This window comes from Mauremys mutica, chromosome 6 (genome assembly GCF_020497125.1).
Source record: "Mauremys mutica isolate MM-2020 ecotype Southern chromosome 6, ASM2049712v1, whole genome shotgun sequence".
Classification (NCBI taxonomy): Eukaryota; Metazoa; Chordata; order Testudines; family Geoemydidae; genus Mauremys; species Mauremys mutica.
In genome coordinates, this window is record NC_059077.1 from 116,915,046 (window position 1) to 116,933,963 (window position 18,918).

General features: G+C 48.8%; 1 protein-coding gene across 3 annotated transcripts in view; it reads left to right on the top strand.

The window, feature by feature from the left end:
* The window catches only part of PLPPR1 (phospholipid phosphatase related 1), a 195,752-nt gene extending 177,242 nt beyond the window's left edge, over positions 1-18,510 (top strand). Inside the window, exons 5-8 of one of the 3 annotated variants that reach the window (XM_045022157.1) lie at positions 4,440-4,690; positions 12,545-12,721; positions 14,235-14,366; positions 17,096-18,503. In XM_045022157.1, coding sequence (XP_044878092.1) covers positions 4,440-4,690; positions 12,545-12,721; positions 14,235-14,366; positions 17,096-17,128 — 593 coding nt within the window. In that variant the 3' untranslated portion in view covers positions 17,129-18,503. Of the gene's footprint in view, positions 1-4,439; positions 4,691-12,544; positions 12,722-14,234; positions 14,367-17,095 lie in introns of all 3 variants that reach the window. The other 2 variants (XM_045022158.1, XM_045022156.1) reach the window with 2 other exon arrangements.
* The last annotated feature ends 408 nt before the right edge of the window (positions 18,511-18,918 follow it).

Below are 18,918 nucleotides of genomic sequence, written 5' to 3' on the forward strand. Positions count from 1 at the left end.
GTAGGCCATCAAATCCCGGGAAGTCCCGTCCGATAAGGACAGGGTAAGGGAGTTTCGGAACGACTCCTACCGTCACCTCGGTGGGGTTTCCGAGCACCTCAATGCATACAGGGACGGTCGGGTAGTAGCCGACATCCCCATGTACACAGGATATTCCCGAGCGCGGGGCCTGGGATAGTTGGCCCGGCTTGACCAGCTTCCCAGAGACCAGCGTAATTGCACTGCCTGAGTCTATTAATGCTGTGGTCCCTATCCCGTTCAGCTTAACGGGCCGAGTGTATCTATGAGGGACCATCGTGTCCCCGACCAGACTGATTAGCCCGCACGGTCCCCCTATTTCCCCTAGTTCGCACTGCATAGGCTCCCCAAGGTTAGGGCACTGGGCAGCAATGTGCCCTAGTTCACCACAGGCATAACATCGGTATCCCTTGGGCAGCCCCCTATTTTTCAGGCTGCCGGGACGCATTCCCGGAGCCCTTCTTCCCCAGTCCTCCAGTCTTTCCGGGCCTGCCGGTGGTTCCTTCACCTCCTGCCTCCCCTCCATTTTCCGGCCCGGGGCTAGGGCGAACGGGGGCCTTGGCGTAGAGGCTGGCCTCTGATATTGGCGCCTCCCTCCCCCGGGGGTCTGAGATAGTTCTTGGGCTGCCAAGTGTCTCTCCACGAGAGCAACCAGATCATCATAAGAGGAGGGGTCGTTTTGGCAGACCCACCCCCGTATGTCCAGCGGCAACCCTCTCATGTATCTGTCCAATACCAGTAGTTCTAATACCTTCTCCGGACCATGGGCCTCGGGGCGGAGCCACTTCCGAGCAAGGTGTATCAGATCGAATAGCTGGGACCTCGGGGGTTTGTCCTCCCGGTACTTCCACTCGTGGAAGCGCTGGGCCCTTATGGCAGGCGTCAGGCCTGCCCTCGCCAGGATCTCCGCCTTCAGCCGAGAGTAATCCATGGCTGCTTCCGCGGGTATGTCAAAGTAGGCTTTCTGGGCCTCCCCGCATAGAAATGGAGCCAGCAGACCGGCCCACTGGTCCTGTGGCCAGGCCTCCCGCCGGGCCGTCCTCTCGAACGCAAGGAGATATGCCTCTACATCGTCCTCTGGTATCATCTTCTGCAAGTAGTTGCTTGCCCGTAGCGGTCGGGTCCCCTGGGCCCCCTGCGTCATCGTGGTCAGGGCCTTCAACTGATTCACTACCTCGGTCAGGTTTGCTCGATCTTGGGCTGCCTGGCTCATCAACAGCTGGTTGGTCTCCTGTTGCACCCGTACGGACTCCCGCTGGGCAGCCACCTGCACTCGGGTGGCCTCTTGTTGGGCCGCAGTGGCCTGCATCAGTGCCTTCAGCACATCCTCCATTTTAGAAGAATTTTTTTTTTTTTTTTGTGGTCTTCACCCTGCCCAGTTACGGCTTGCCATGGAGCCTCACTCACTGGGCGATCCCACTTCTGACACCATGTGTGGCAAAATACCTGCCCCTCTGCTTGTTAGCTCAGTCCGTCCTAGCTTCAGAGGCACAGGCTAGGCACAAGGGAAAAAAAACCCTTCTCAATCTCACAAGGCCGGGCTGATTCCTTCTCAGCCAGCCTCCTAGTTCTAGTTTCCTTTCCCCCCCTGGGGAGAATGCCCTCCGTCCTGCAGCGAGTCTCAGAGTTCAGCTATCCCTCCTTGCTGGCAGCTGCCCTGCTTCTCTCGTCCTCCTTCCCCCCCGGCTTCCTTGTCAGGGAGGGTTTAAAAAGGTCTCTAGCAACTGGGGCCAGCTGAACCTGATTAGTTTCTTCCCAACCCCTGCCCCAGCTGAACCTTATTTTGCTGGCTAAGCCTTCCTGGCTAATTGTTACCCCTCTCCAGGTAGCTAATTGGCCTGAATTTGCCACACTCTATAATTTATGGTAAAATGATTTTACGTGTGAAAGGGAAGAAGGAGGATATTGGAGTTAAAGCACAGACCTGGGTTCCAGTCCCAGTTCTAGATTTGGATTCTGCTCCCAGCTCTGCCACAAGTTTTCCACGTGGCCTTAAGCAGGAAATTCAGGCCGTGTTTTTAAAACTGTCCATCAATTTTGGTGTCCAGGCTGAGACAGCAAGGGATTGATTTTCAGAGGTGCTGAGCACCCCCGGTTCCCACTGACCTTGGCCGGAGTTGTGGGTGAAGATTGTCTTCAGTAGGACACCTCAAAAATCAAAGCAGCCAAAATTAACTGGACACATTTGAAAGTTGTGCTTCGGTTTCCCTATCTGTCAAATGGGAAGAGTAGTAGCTACTGTACAGGAGTGGAGTGGGGGTAAATTTGTTAATGTCGGTAAAGCACTTTGAGGTCTTTGGATGGGAAGTACCATAGAGGTGCAGGGTGTTCTTATAAAACAGGTTGTTAGGGTAACCGGCTACAGTGCACTGCCACTGCCATCTTTTTATTGATTGTCCTTCATCCTCACCCCCAATGTGTATGTTGTGCACAGAGCACAAGCCAGCAAGCTGGGCCTTCCCTCACCTCCTTGTTTATGAATGTTGACCATTGACGGGGCCCCGTACTGCAGCCATGCAAACATCAAACTCCTATTAAAGTCGTTGGGAGCTTGGGGCATGCAAGGCTTGCAGGACTGATTTACACTGATGCTAGCGGGCGTCTGGAAAGAGGGGCTGTTTAACGTGCTTTCTGCTCTCCCCCCCCTCACAGTGCGCTGTAAGTGGAGCTCCTGTTGACATCAGTGTTACTGGTCACATGAGCACAGATGCTGCTCACCTTTCCCAAGGTGTAGGGCTGCCAGGCGTCCGGTTTTCGACTGGAACGACTGGTCAAAAAGGGACCCTGGCGGCTCTGGTCAGCACTGCCAATTGGGTCATTAAAAGTCCGGTCGGCAGAGCAGCAGGGGCCGAGGCTAAAGCAGCCTCCCTGCCTGCCCTAGCTCCACGTGGATCCCAGAGGCGGCTGCCAGGTCCCTGCAGCCCTTAGGCACATGGGCAGCTGGAAGGCTCTGTGTGCCGCCTCTGCCCGAGTGCCAGCTCTGCAGCTCCCATTGGCTGGGAACCACTACCAATGGGAGCTGGGGGGGCAGCACCTGCGGATGCGAAGGCAGCGCACAGAGCCTCCCTGGCTGTCCATGCACCTAGGGGCTGCAGGGATCTGGTGGCTGCTTCTTGGGAGCTGCAGTATGTGCCGCCAGGACTGCTCACTCTGAACCCTCTCCCGCACCCCAACCCCCTGCCCCAGCCTGGAGTTCCCTCTCGCACCCAAACTCCCTCCCAGAGCCCGCACCCCACCACACACACACCAACCCCCAGCCCTGGGCCCCCTCCTGCACCTCAAACTCCTCATCCCTGGCCCTGGCCCAGAGCCCACACCACCTCCCGCCCCCAACTCCCTGCCCTAGCCCGGAGCCCTCTCCCGCTCCCTGAACCCCTCATTTCTGGCCCCACGCAGAGCCCACGCCAACCGCCCAGAGCCCATACCACACCCCAACCCCCTGCCCCAGCCCGGAGCCGTCTCCCACACCACAAATCCCTCATCCCCGGCCCCATCCCAGAGCCTGCACCCCCAGCCAGAGCCCTCACCCCCCTGCCCCAGCCCAGTGAAAGTGACTGAGGGTGAGGGAGCAATGGAGGGAGGGGGGAATGCAGCAAGCAGGGGCAGGGCCTCGGGGGAGGGGTGTTCAGTTTTGTGCCCTTAGGAAGTTGGCAACGCTACCAAGGTGAGTTGTACCTAACAACTCCATTGGCAACTCCAGGAGTAAGGTACTGTTCACCGTAAGTGACGATGGCAGAATCTGGCCAGTGAGAGATGGTCAGTGCTGCTGGATCAGAATATAAATTTCTCAGCATCAGATTGGTGGATATTCGGACTCCAGAGGACATTCCTTCCCTGACAAATCAAATTTTGAGGCTCAATAATCTGATAGTGTCTTTTTAAGATTGCTTCCTTAGCCTCCTGCGTTACAGTGGGGGACCGTTTTCTGCCCGTCTTTGGTCCCAGGCCTGTAAACATTTACATAATGCTTAACTTTAAGCATACAAATGGTCCTAGCTACTCATATACTTATAGGTTAGCACATGCATAAGACAGGGTCAGGGTCTTTGGCATCAGGAAAACTTTATGAGACTTATTTTGATTTGATGTTTTCTGGTGAAATCCTAAAGTCCTCGCACAGTCATTGCTTAAGCCTTGATTCAGAAAGCACTTAAGTGTCTGCTTAACTTTAAGCTTGTGCTTATTTCCCATGGAAGTCAATGGGACTAACTGGGAGTTAAGCACATGCTTAAAGTTAAGCAGACCCTTAAGTGCTTTCCTGAAGCAGGGTCTTAGGTAAAACTCCAGTTGACATCAATGGGAGTTTTGCCTGAGTAAGGACTGCAGGGTTTGGCGTCTGTCTTTCATTACTTCTATTTGTCTCCTGCTCCAGGAATGTTTTAAACATTTGTGAATAATTATTATTTTTAACCTTTTCACAGGGGTGTTTGCATTTGGACTTTTTGCCACTGACATATTTGTAAATGCTGGCCAGGTAGTGACTGGGAACTTGGCTCCTTACTTCCTGACGGTGTGTAAACCCAACTACACGGGGAGCGACTGCCGGGCTCACCATCAGTTCATAAACAATGGGAATCTCTGCACCGGGGACCTGGAGGTGATTGAAAAGGCAAGGAGATCCTTCCCATCCAAACATGCTGCTTTGAGCATTTACTCAGCCCTTTACGCCACGGTGAGTGCATGTGCTGTTTGCCAGTTCCCATGACGGGCTTCAGTTGCTATAGCGACCCTGTCTCATTTAAATCTCATCTATAGTTTTCTTTTGTCTGCGCTGTATGGGCAGGATACCTTCTTTTTTCATGGGGTCAATGGCTTTTCTGGGCCATATTCAGCCCTGGTGTAAACAAGAGCAACTTCCATGACTTTCCCAGTGAGGGGCAGTCTTATCTGGAGGCGTGAGGGCCAGCTTGGCAGTTAGGAGATCCTCAGTTCGAATCCCGGCTAGGCCACTGACTTTATGTGGTCTAGGGTGAATCACCACACTTCCCTGCCTCAGTTTCCTGACTTGTAAAATGGTGATGATAATACCTACTTCACAGGGAAGCTTGTTACTATTCCTTAGTGTCCGTACAATAGCGAGTGCTAAGTGTTACTATTCTGGGGGGAGTCTTGTCTGCTTAGGCTGAATTTTAATCCCCTGTTAGGTATAAACTCCTCTTGCATGCAAAGGTCCCATTAAAGGCGGTGTTACAATTTTGCCAGCATAATAAAGGTCAGATTGAGTCCTTGGTGTACAGTTTAAAGGTGATAGTTCTGTCCTGCCATATGGGGAATATTCAATGTCTGTAAAAGCCCCTCTAAAAATATCATCCACCTTTGTTTTCTCTGGCAACGTTATAACATCGTAGTGTGATACAAGACAAGTCACAGTTTGTGTAGGGCTATTTAAGTGATACAGTAAGGATTATAACAGTATTGAAGACACTGGTCGTTTTGCCATTCATTGCAATGGACTAGCTTCTGACTCAGGTTGAGTAGCATCTTGATCCACAAGCAGACGTCTCAAAATCAGTGAGACTGTTCAGGAAGTTAGGTACCACTCAACATAAGAGTGGCAGAATCTGGCTCGAAGGCAGCACGATTGAGCCCAAGAAAGTTGTTCTCTCTCCTTGGCATAGCAGCAAATGCAGGGTTTCAATGTACTAATGCTGAATGTTTTAAACATACTTTGTTAGCTGATGAATGAGACTTAAAGGCTACTAATTATATTTAGAGTGGGAAAGACAAGGCCGTTACTGTTTTGTTTGTTGCATATTTTTCTTGTGTGTCACATGAACTATAAAAGCGACACAAAAGCATTAACTTAGCTAGCCTGGGAACATCATCACCACATTAGGAGCACTTTGCTTCACTAGGAATACTAGTGCAGGCGAGTCTCATCTTACACACATTTAACATGTGCGAATTCAGCCAAAACCAAAAAAAGAGAAAAATAACAATTTTAATATTGTGCCTGTAGTGCGGGCGATTCCGCCCGCCATTACACTCAATGTAATTTTGACTATACGCGATTTTCGCTTGACGCGCTGACCGCGGAACGTAACCCCAGCGTAAGATGACTCACCTGTACACTCTACTGGCAAAAAGTGCTCCTAGTGTGGGTGGAGCTATACCAGCAAAACTGCACTTCCAACCCACACCCACTCCACCCTAAGGCCTGGTCTACACTGGGAGGGAGGGGAAGGGATCGATCTAAGTTACACAACTTCAGCTATGTGAATAACATTGCTGAAGTCAGCGTACTTAGATCTACTTACTGCGGTGTCTTCACTGTGGTAAGTCAACAGCTGACGCTCCTCCGTCAACTCCGCCTATGCTTCTCGCCCTGGTGGAGTCGACGGGAGAGCGCTCTGCGGTCAATTTATCGTATCTAGACTAGATGCGATAAATCGATCCCCACTAGATCGATCGCTGCGCATCGATCCAGCGTGTAATGTAGACATGCCCTGAGTGAAATAAGCTATACCAGCAAAAGCACAGTATTGCCAGTATAACTGTGTCTACACTAGGTGCTTCTGTTGGCACCACTGTGTTGGTCAGGGATCACACCCTGACTCACACAGCTATACCTGCAAAAGTGCATAGTTTAGAGCAATATAAATTGTGTCTATGATGCTTATTGTTATTCCCCTACTTATGTCTTTAGATTGTGAGTTCCTTTTAGCGGGGATTGCCTTTAGGTGTTTGGAAGGTGTCTGGCTCATCATGAGCACTACCGCAAATGAATAATAACAGTAATGCATGAAAATAGGTTCCTGGTAGGTAGAATCTTTGGGTATGTCTATAGTGCAAGTAAACACCCATGGCTGGCCTGTATCAGCTGACTCAGGCTCATGGGACTGTAAAATTGCAGTGTGGACACTGGGACTTGGGCTGGATCCCAGAATCTAGGACCCTCCCCACTCGAGGGGTCCAGTTCAAGCCCAAACAGCTGCACCCCAATTGTAAAGCCCCACAGGCTGAGCCCCACAATCCCGAGTCAGCTGATATAGGCCGGCTGCGGATGTTGAATTGCAGTGTAGACGTACCCTTTTGGGAGCAGCAGGTTTTTTGGCGACTTGCTTTGAGATGCAGGCTGCACACCTCTCCGCTGACTCTGCCACTGACAGTCCTGACCCCAGAACAGTGCCTTTAGAGCCACACTACTCTCCTCCTGGCCTGCGCTACCCCCGGCTCCTCTGAGGGCCAAGACTCCACGGAAAGGGTAATACCACCCTGCGCTCAGGGCTGTGCCTACAGACATCATCTAGCCCTGAAGATGCTGTAATTTGGGAGTAGCCCGCCTGCAAGCTCTTAACATGGACATACTTTTATAGCCCCAAAAGGGAATGGTTTACATTACACTCATATTTATATTGGCCAAGGTCCTTTAGGAATTATATTCAAGCCCAGTTGTACTTAATCATTTTGCCAGACAGTGTGCTGGAAATGTTTCCCTGCTTGCGATAAAGCCTATAAAAAAGGGTGGGGGCTGGTGATCAGCTGCATTCATTTAGATGGACTATTTGGGCCCAAACAGTCAAAGATGTTAACGTGAGCTGAAGCCGAGGGAGGTGGTGGAGTTATCTGGGTTCCTCTCTCTGGCCTGGCCTGGTGAGGCCATCTCTTAGGATTAGGATGAAAAAGGCCCAGGGTCCCAGGAGATGGTGGGGGTGGCAGCTATGAGTCTGAAGGTCGCTCCTTCCCTTTCATTCATGTTTCAGTCAGCCAGCGTTCGCACCCCCTGCTTTCAGTCAGCCAGCATCACACTAGTGTCCATCCATATTTTCCCCCTAAAGTCTCTTTTTTTTAAAGTACCCTGAAAGGGAGGGATGGGTGGACCCCACCAGTTAGGTCTAATTTCCAGCACACCAATTTTGGTTCACTGATTTCTAGTCCCACACTTCTTGTGTTTACCCGGCATGATTTTAACACAGTCCTTGAGCTATGCACCTCTACCTCGATATAACGCTGTCCTCGGGAGCCAAAAAATCTTATCGGTGAAACCGTGTTATATCAAACTTGCTTTGATCCACCAGAGTGCGCAGTCCCGCCCCCCCAGAGCACTGCTTTACCGCGTTATGTGGTATTCATGTTATATCGGGTCGCGTTATATCGGGGGAGAGGTGTATCAATAGGCCTTTTTATTTGAACGAGCCTAGTCTCTTTGCACCATTTCCCATGCACGTTTATTGTTATACATTGTTGTGACATTTTTATGACCTTTTGCTCCCTTTTCACAATTGACCTCACGCGAGGCCCAATTATTACAACAGAGTCTAACACGCAATGAATTAAGTTGGATTCTAACCACCAAACAAAAATAATTGAGGGGACGGGGTGTGAGTAGGTTGGGGAGGAGCAGAGCTCTGTGTGAGTCTTCCTGTCCTCCTTCAAACATCAGTGGGAGGCACACATGGGGCCAGGGAGCCTACTTCAGTCATTAAACTAGAATATCCTTTGCAGATTCCTCTCCTCCAACCCCCTGGAGTGCAGAATTATGTGTCAGCTCAGTACCAGGCCCAGCTAATTGGACTGAGGAGTTGCACCAGTTGTGCAATATTTTTGCATCATTATTTTTAAAATCCATGCTTTATTGACTGATGCCAAACAGGTTATGAACCAGCAAAAACCCAATTCCTGCAGCCCTTGTGTAATCCAGACACACTGACTCCAATCATATTTTGGGAGTAAGAGATGGAAGATTTTGCACCTTCCAAGTAGGGGTGGAAGAATCTGTTTTGCCAAATTTAGAACCCACTGAAGCAAGGACTGGTTCTAGATTTAGGTCAGAGCTGGAAATGTTTGAGTTTCTGAGTTGCTTTTTTCACTGGCAAAACATCATTCCTGGGCTGCTACATTCATCTTTATTTTAGTCCCCCAGAAGCAGGGGCGGCTCCAGACACCAGCGCACCAAGCGCGTGCCTGGAGCGGCAAGCTGCGGGGGGCGCTCTGCTGGTCGCCGCGAAGGCGGCAAGCAGGGTGCCTTCGGCAGCTTGCCTGCAGAGGGTCCGCTGGTCCCGTGGCTTCAGCGGACCCTCCGTGCTTGGGGCGGCAAAATGTCTAGAGCCGCCCCTGCCCAGAAGCAGGGCAAGAATTGGTTTCAAACCAGTCATTTGATTTTGCATTGCACAGGCTTCCATTTAATTAGAAGTACATGCTTTTAATTACATTTCCTGTGGAAAAATAATAGAGTGGAAATATTTATGAATGTACAGAGTCCTGTTAATGATTTTTGGCTGAAAAATGAATGAGAGAAGTACAAATTTCAGAACTGCAAATACGTGTCATAATGTATACATCTGTAATTGAATCACAGATACCTTTTGCTGTGTGTGTGTGCGTGTTAAGATGAGATCTCTCTTGTTCTCTTTTCCTTCCTCTTTTTCTATTTGCACCCCGTAAAAAAAAATCCAATGCATGTTTTTAATATTTTAAAACAAAATGGCTCTTGAAAAACAACAGTGTAAAAAGGAGATTTTTTTTTCAAAAGCTTCTAAGGGTTTTAGGAGCACAAGTCCCACTGGCTCAAATTGCCACTTGCACTCCTAAATCACTCAGATGCTTCTGAAAATCTCCCCCTATATTAAGCTGGGGGAGGGGGAGGCATGTTGTGTGAACCCTGAAAAAACATCACTAATAGTAGGGCTTCAAAGAGCTCCAGAGAATTCATAGATCGTACAGCCAGGAGGGACCACTGTGTTCATCCAGTCTCACCTCCTGTGTAATAGAGCCAGTGAGTCCTGCATCAAGTATCCATAATGTATGGATGAACTAGAGCTGGTCTTTTAGGAAAATATTGAGTATCAATAGCCTGTCCCATCTGTAATGTCACATCGTTTTCCCATGTGACTAATATACTAGTCTTCTCCTGCTCCCAGAAAACGAGTGTGAATGAATGTTTTCTGCAGTATGGAATTGGCAGTTATCACACTAGGGCTGGACTGTTACTTTCAACTGTTATGTTCACTAGGACATTCTAAAATCACTGTGGCAGAGCTTGGGTCGGGGTGTAGGGGAAAACACTGCTCACAGAATCCAGTTTTGAGTCCCAGTTGATACTTTGAACTGTTCTCTCAAGACAGAAATAGGAAGGAGAAAAGAATTGGTGTAACTATTCATACAACCATGCCTTATTTTGATATCCTGTTCTCCATTGTTTTCCATAGAAAACCTTATAATGACTTGGCACTTTGTAACAATAGTTAGGTTCATTCCAATTTGCCCATCCAACAGTGGATCCAGAGTACCCCCTAGTGTCCCTTCTTGACCATTACTCATCATCTGTAATTTTATAGCACCGGCCTCGCCTACACTAGCAGGGGGGGGTTTGAATTAAGATACACAACTTCAGCTACGCTATTCATCGTCAGCATTTTGGCAGTGACGCCTCTGGATGACGCAGCTTGTCAGCGGCATTTCGGCTGATACTCATCCGCCGGCCAGTACGCGGGCGCACTTAGATGGCCCGGCGGGCACCATGGCGCCCGCGGGCACCACGTTGGGGACCCCTGGTTTATGGCACACTAGAGAAATCTGTTACTGGAGACGTTTTTGGCAAGCAAAGTAATAGCACACTTGATGCATTTGCTTTGCTTGACAAAGCCAAGCTGTGTTTGGAAGGCATAAAGAAATTCACACTTAACCTGAGGAGGATTCCATTGTGTTTCCTTGGTTATCATTATGCTGTCAAATTTTGGTTGTTGTTACAGTATCTTTGTATTCATGCTACTCCTGTAATCACAGGCTCTGAAATTAGTGCATGGCTGTTAATTGCTCCTCACATACCGTATTTTCCGGCGTATAAGACGACTTTTTAAACTAAAAAACAACCCCCAAAAATCGGGGGTCGTCTTATACGCTGGGTATAAACAGCTTCGGCTGAGCCAATCCTGGGAGGGGTCTCACTGGTGTATGCTATTCATGCATACAAAGCCTGCTCGGATTGGCAAAGGTTGTAATAGCCTGCCTCTCTGACTCAGCCAGTCCGAGCAGGCTTAATAGATGACACCGCTCCCGTGAATGCTCCGCCCTCCTTCTCCTCCCCTTCCCCGGCTTCCCGCGAATCAAATGTTCGCGGGAAGCCTGGAAAAAGGAGCGGTCAGGTAAGCCGGGCGTGTGGGGGAGGGGGCAGGACGGCTTACCTTTTTATCTTTGTTTTTATCTTTTATCTTTGTTTTCTGTGGCGCCGGTCCTGGTGTCGGCCCGGGGAGCCGGGCCCCGCGGCTGCGGCTGCAGCTCCGGTGTCGGCCGGGCCCGGGGAGCCGGGCCCCGCGGCTGCGGCTCTGGCTCCGGCGAGCCGGGCCCCATGGCTGCAGCTGCGGCTCCGGTGTCGGCCGGGCCCGGGGAGCCGGGCCCCGCGGCTGCGGCTCCGGCTCCGGTGTCGGCCCGGAGAGCCGGGCCCCGCGGCTGTGGCTCCGACCCTGGCCCCCGGCAGGGGTAAGAGGCCAGGGCCAGGGCTGGGACTGGGGTGGGGGAGGAGGGGTTGGATCGGGCAGAGGTTCTGGGGGGGCAGACAGGGGATGGGGAAGGGGGGGTTGGGTAGGCGCCGCGTGGGAGTTCCTGGGGTCTGTTGGGATGGTGGTGGATGGAGTCGGGGCAGTCAGGGGACAGGGAGCGGAGCAAGTTTGGCAGGGGGTGGGGTCCTGGGGGGGAGTTAGGGTTGGGGGTCTTGGGAAGGAGTGGTCAGGGGACAAGGAGCAGGGCAGGGGGGGTTATGGGTTGTGGTTTCTGAGGGGGCGCAGGACGTGGGTGGGGGGTGTACTCACTGGGCGGTTCCCTACCGGGTCTTCGGTGGTGGGTCCTTCAGCCTCGGAAGGGGGGGTAGTCTTATACAGCGAGTATAGGCCAAAACCTATGTTTTAACAGGAAAATTAGGGGGTCGTCTTATATGCCCAGTCGTCTTATACGCCGGAAAATACGGTAGTTTATTTTCTTTGTCAAAAATGCCCTTAAAAAAATGAGCTGACACAGCTTGTGGAGTTTACTGAACTGATATTTCTGAGCACAGGAAAACTTCTTACAATGTAATTACATTTTCAGAGTTCTCCTTTGTTAAAAACCACAACAAACCCTCCCATACTCTTCTCCACTTCTGTCACTTATTGAAGTCCCAAAGTCAAAACAAAGGCTACTTGGTCACGTGCGCGCCTAGTTTGCATGGGTATGTGTCTGCAAAAACGGGATTTGCATCTGGCTGGGTGGATGCACAAATCCCTGACTCACATGCACACATTCAATAGCCTCTATGCAATATAAGTGTTCAACTGCACACGTGCAAATTCTTGTGTGATGGAACAGCACCCTTTTATAACAGCTCTGACTGCCCTCTTGCTGACTATGGTTGAGTGGATGTTAGACATGCTGAAGCCATCTGTCTGCGGTATCTGTTTTCCCTTCTGAGGCCCCTCTCTAAACTACATAACCCCCTGAGAGTGCCAGAGTTCAGAACATCTGTCACATTCCTGCTTGGCACAACATGCACAGATGAAAAATGACCTGTATGTTTGCCTGAGCCCTTTCATGTGTGGCTTGCGCTGTGTTTCAGATGTACATCACAAGCACAATTAAAACAAAGAGCAGCAGACTAGCAAAGCCTGTGCTGTGTCTGGGGACCCTCTGTGCTGCCTTCCTCACCGGGCTAAATCGAGTTTCCGAGTATCGAAACCACTGTTCGGATGTGATTGCAGGCTTCATCTTGGGAAGCGCGGTAGCGTTGTTTCTGGTAAGCCAATTAGTCCTCTCCCACCCAATTTCAGGACTATCGAAAGTCAAAGAAAAATTCTCCTGGTGATACTATAGTTGTCTTTCACAGCTGATTATTCAACCCACACCCTGTGATGGCTAATTCTAGTGTCATGTAAATGGATTTATCCTCAGAGCAAATCCTAACACGAAATCAGACTTGTATCTACACACATTTCCGTGGTATTTTAATCACTGCAAAGTGCAGACTCTGAGGCCGTCCTGGGAAAGCGGTTCTGGCATGCAGGAGAATGCAGCAGGTGCCAAAAGGGCAGCATGGTTTCTTTCCCTAAGGCTACTGCCTATGTGAGGCATGGCACCTATGCCTCACAGCCTCGTTGGCGGTCTGTTGTTTGGCAGATGTGGGATTCGAGATCTTACTTTGAGTGTATAAGGCTCTAAACAAAGAGCCTAGTTTTCCTCTTTGTTACAGGGGAATCACACAGACTTAAAACAAGTGTAACAGAGATGAGAATCAGGTTGGCTCAAAGCTGAGCCTATCTGGGAGACGTGTATCTCCCACTCTGGCACTTGAGACTGGGGATTTGGGATGATTCTTCGCCCCCGTGAGATGACATGGGATAGTCAACAGTGCCAGCCAGGGATCTCCCCATCAAAGGCCCATGGGTTTGGAATGCTCACAGTGCCCAGAAATGGCATCTTTCTGGATGAGACCTCAGACTTCTTGTTCCCTTGTTAGCTAATTCAGGCATTTGTATTGAGAAATGTGCCCAGTTCCAATTAAGAATAATTAAAATTAATCACAAAACCTCCAGAGTCCTCTGCCTTTGAATGCTTAGCAATGAACAGGCGTAACTGCCCAGGTGTGCTGCTGTGTGACCTGCCGAGTCTGAAACAATGTGACTCCAGTGAAACATCCTTTCAGAAATACAGCAGCCCCTTCAAACAGCAGTGCAAGCACCACACAGGGAGGAGGCAAAGATCAGGCCTGGAATGGGCAAGTGTGTCCTTAACTAGGCATGAGACTGGCATGTTCTTTGCTTGAAACCGCGAATAATTGAGCCTGGTGTCATCCAGGAGTGATCCTTGCACTTTTCATGGAATGGGAGGTTGCAAATTTTACTTGCCTGGGAATCACATATCCTGATGCAAAATTTGGCCTGTAAAGTTCAGTGCCAATTACAGTTAGTGGTTCTGAAAGAGTAACACAATTATAATCAAGGCTTCTGTTCTCTAGAACATCATAAAATAACAGTAAGAATGGTTCATCTCCACAGGTAACAATCACACAGGCTAGGTTATTAAAAGAGCCTCTTGCTCCCAGCTATGTCATTCACATTGCCTGTAGTCCAGTTCTGAGAAGGGGATGGTTTGGAATCAAATCCCTCTCCAGGCATACCCAGAACTTTGAAAGAATTTGGGTCAGGACCCAAATTTGCTTTCCGAGTTAATGCTTGGAAGGCAAAGGTTCCATTTAATGCCTGCCGGTGGAGGTTATATGATGACTTGACTCTTTTTTCCACATCATGCAGGGAATGTGTGTTGTCCATAACTTTAAAGGAACACATGGAGTGTCTTCTAAACCGAAGCCTGAAGATCCCCGAGGGATGCCCCTCATGGCTTTTCCAAGAGTGGAAAGTCCCCTGGAGACATTGAGTGCACAGGTACCGTAAATCCCTCAGTCACAGACAGTCATCAGAAACATTGTCAGGCACAGCTGAGTGAAAGCACCTTTTAACCTCACTGTAAACACGCAACTGCAGGGCCAATTTCATTCCCAGTATAACTCCACAGAAGACAATGGAGTTATACCAGAGATGAGTTTGTTCCATTATACATATCTATTCACATATCCCTTGTGTCCCAGCCTTGTAGACTTCAAATGCCACAGACACACACCTACAGCTGAAGAGGCAGGATTTAGCAAATGCAATCAATGACAATGAATCTTCACTCATGTTGCTTGGGGAATAAACTTTCACCTTTTCCTTGTGTGCTTGGGCAGAGAATTAGGGGAGGGAAGGTAGATAATTCCATCTCATTACATTTTGCAACTCTCTCCGTACAATGCCTCTCTTTCCCTTAAATCTGACACCAATGTACATAATCCAGAACACAGATTCAGATGTGCTGTACAGTGGTCCTAATCCTGGGACAGATCCTGAGCCCTCACACCCCCTCTTCATTGGCCATTGGGATGCTCAGCATCTTTCGTAATAACAACAACTAGCAAACCGTTCTCTAACTCAGCAGCAGAAAAACAGAAACTTCCTATGTGTTTGCAACTGAGTAATCCAGGATGAGCAGCGGGACATTTTTTTTTCTCATTTACAACGATGCTCCCCTTTTCACTTCCATTGTTTGTACAGCGTAACCAAGAAGACTTTGTAATTACTAGGAACATGAAGAAACTGCAGTTTATTAGTTAACTTCTTCCAGGCTGCCTAACGTAACAGGTTTTTGCTTCAAAATACAGCTATTGTGTCCTTCATATTGTTCCAGGTAAAGAAACGCTAGTACTTAAGAGAATGCCACTGCATTCTGCAGAAATGAAATTATGTACAGATATTACAGATGTTCAGCAAATGAGGGATTTTCCTCAGGGAAATTTTGACTTTTTGTCAAAAAAGACCTGAAAACCAGGCTGGTAAGCATACGCCGGGTATATGGAAACATTAGTGCTTTGTCTTTTCAGATACAGATAAATCTGGGGCTTTTTGATATATGTGGCATAAATAAAGGAGGCCAAAGGCTTCTTTCTAGGTGCCAAGAATTGCCAAAAGGCCTGATCTAAAGCCCAGTGAAGCCAACGAAGCGTCTTTCCATTTGCTTCGGTGGGCTCTGGATCAGCAATTCAGCTTATGACTCAGGTTAGTAACTCAAGTTAAAGATTATATGGGAGAATGGGGATGACCTTGGATTTATTCCACCCTATGTCCGTGTTACCTGGAGTTCTTTCAACCCAAAGCTCTTGGTAACTTTTACTCTGTGCGAGGAGGTGTCAGGAAATAAATCAGGAGAGACACGGCCATCCGACCGATAGATGGCTGGCACAAACAGGACAACACAAGAGTGCTTTCACTTAAAGCTGAACTTTACTAGTCTCAAGCACTTACACACGTCCACAACAAGATTAGTAAAACACCCCCAACCCTTGATAATTACCAAAGCTGAGTGTGGCTCTCGAGTGACACAGCGGCAGGCTTCTGGCAGCCAAATCTTCCGTTGGCCGGAGGGGACCGCAAGGTGTATCCAGAGGGAGAGTCCAAAGAGAGTCCAGAAGAGTCCCCAAATGAGTCCAACTATCTCAAGCTTTTTCCCCATATTTATACATTAGTAATAGAATGCCATGTCCCTAAAAGAAACCTTGTTAAGGAAGCAGTTTCAATGATCAAGCAAGAGGTTCCTTCTGATTATTGATGAACCAGGTGTGGGTTTTTTCCAGTTTGCAGTCTTGAGACCCCAATAGACAATCCTTGGGCACATCCTGCTCTTTTAAAATGCAGGTATCAGCAACTTCAACACAGTTCTTATCAGGAAGGACACGGGGTCAAGCTGCTCTTTCTGTGGCACCCCAAAGCCCCCCACTCCCCTCCTGCGTTGATCAAGCTGAGACTTCTGAATGGCCAATCGACAGCTTGCTTTTAACAATAAGCCATAGTGGTTTCGAGCACTTTACTGGTTTGCCAAAGTCTCCCCGTGCACACGGGTCAGCTCTACATTACATTCCCTTGCCCCCTGACATGAATTTGCCTAGCACTACAGGATCATCGAGCTGGGCAGGACCCAGCATGCCCCCTTTTACCTATTTGCCCCCATGTGCACGGTTTGCATGGGCAGCTGGACCATTTTCTGCAGAGCTCTGCATGCTTGAGGACAGAACTGTTAGACAACATTTGCATCCAGTGCATCTTGAGTCACGCTCCTTCGTAGCTGCACGGGCACCTGTCCATGGATAAAGCTTAGGCCAGACCATAAGAAAGGGAGAACTCTCCCTGGGGTTGCATTTATTACTGAAGTCCCCAGAGATTCCAAATTAGGAATATGATGGGCACCAAGATTCTCAAGAGCCACCAGTGAGTGTGGGTAGCTCAATTCTGCAGTGCCCAATTTGGGGCCTGATTTTTGGTGCTCAGCACTTTGAGAACCAGCCCCCTTTAAAGTGGCTCAGGTTAGGCACCCAAAATCACTAGTCCCTTTTGGAAATCTTGGCCCGGGTTAAAAATCAGTATTGATATCTTTGCTGTGATCTTTTCTTTTTAAGCTCTTAGAGATCAAGGGACTATTTCCTGATGAGTCAGTATACAGATTCGTCCCCTCCCTTTCAAGTATCTAGACACCCTAATCAAAATGTATTGAAAGCTCTCATGTGTTTTCATTTTCCTCTCTGTAGAATCACTCTGCCTCTATGACTGAAGTAACCTGAGCTGGAAGATGGCAAGAGAAGCTATTTTTATTACCCTTCAGTACAGTGCTCCAAGACACACAGTTAGTAAATGTCCAACTGTGACGACCAGTATTATGTTATGTCTAGTTAGAGGCTGATGTTTTGTACATTTTTTGTATGAGGAAGTGATGTAGCTTGCCCTGATTTTTTTGTCAGCTTTAATATATTTATGCCAGAATTTTAAAAACAAAAAACAAACCAACAGACAGAACCCAACCTCTTTTCTTGTTTAAAGTGTGCACTGAGGAACTACATCTATGGACTTGTTGATGTTGTTATGTGATATTTGTACACAGACTTTTTTTTGTTTTATATACATTGAAATAAAATAATTATAATAATTCACTTTTACCTTTTGTTAGCATAGGAAACGCTTCGGACAAAGGGACAGATTCTGATTGCAGGAATCTTAGTGTAAATCTGTTTTAGCTGCATACAGATACTTCAGATTTGGCTAAGATCAGGAATCTAGCCCGGAGGGTACTGACAACAAGTGATAAACCCTCGGGCTCTGATTCAACAAGTTACTTAACCATGGGCTTATCTTTAAGTATGGGAATAGTCCACTTGAAATTGATGGGACAGCTCATGTGCTTAAAGTTAGGAAGGTGTTTAGACTCTTGCTGTATCAGGGCCTGATTGAGCTGGGGCAGGAGGAGGATTGTGCTAATTCTTAGAGAATAACTAAAATAATAGGGTCAGTGTTTTTAATGGATTTTTGTGAGAGTAAGTTGGTCACTTTAAAAAATGCTAGAATATTCTGCAACGATGACCCACGGTACTCCAATTGACAATAGGATTGGTGCAGGGCCCACTTCCACTCAGCTATACGCACACAACTCCTACTTGAAGTCAGATGTGCATATTTAAGGGCAGAAATAGGGCCATACAGGCGTGAGGCCATTACTGTGGATTTCCACAGTATTTTTCTGAGGTGGGAGTGTCCATCTTTCATAACTGCATTATGGTGTGTGATAGACCCAGGCCAGTTGGGAAGAGCAGAGTAGTAGAAGGGAGATATACTGGCCACTGGATAAGCAGTTTCCTGTTCCCTGAGTGACCAGAGCAGGGGCTGCTCCAGGCTAATGAGAACACCTGACTCCAGTTAACCTGCTAAGCACCTGGCTCTAATTAAGACCCCTCTGATGCTATAAAAGGGCTCACTCCAGTCAGGCCAAAGGGAGGCAGGGAGCCAGAGGAGAGGAAGTGCGTGTGAGGAACTGGGTGCAAGAGGTGCAAGGAGCTGAGAGTGAGTCGGTGTACTGCTGGAGGAATGAGAAGTACAAGCGGAAGGTCCGGTGGTGAGGACAAAGAAGGTGTTGGGAGGAGCCCATGGGGAAGTAGCCCAGGGAGTTGTAGCTGTCGCACAACTGTACCAGGAGGCACTCTAGACAGCTGCAGTCCACAGGGCCCTGGGCTGGAACCCGGAGTAGAGGGAGGGCCTGGGTTCCCCCAGACCTCCCAACTCCTGATCAGACACAGGAGGAATTGACCTGGACTCTGGCTTCTACCAGAGGGGAAGGTCTCGGGGCTGTTTCCTGACCCATAGGGTGAATCTGTGAGGCAAGCAAATCCGCCAATAAGCGCAGGACCCACCAAGGTAGAGGAGGAACTTTGTCACAGGTGTCATAACATGAAGCTTGCACTTAATCTGTGTCCTTAGTTACACTGGTCCAAATGAAAAGCAAAACCACTAAAGTCAAGGGAGTTATTTGGGCTTTGGACTGGTGTGACCAAGAGGTCAGTTTGGCCCTGATGATCTCCATGGG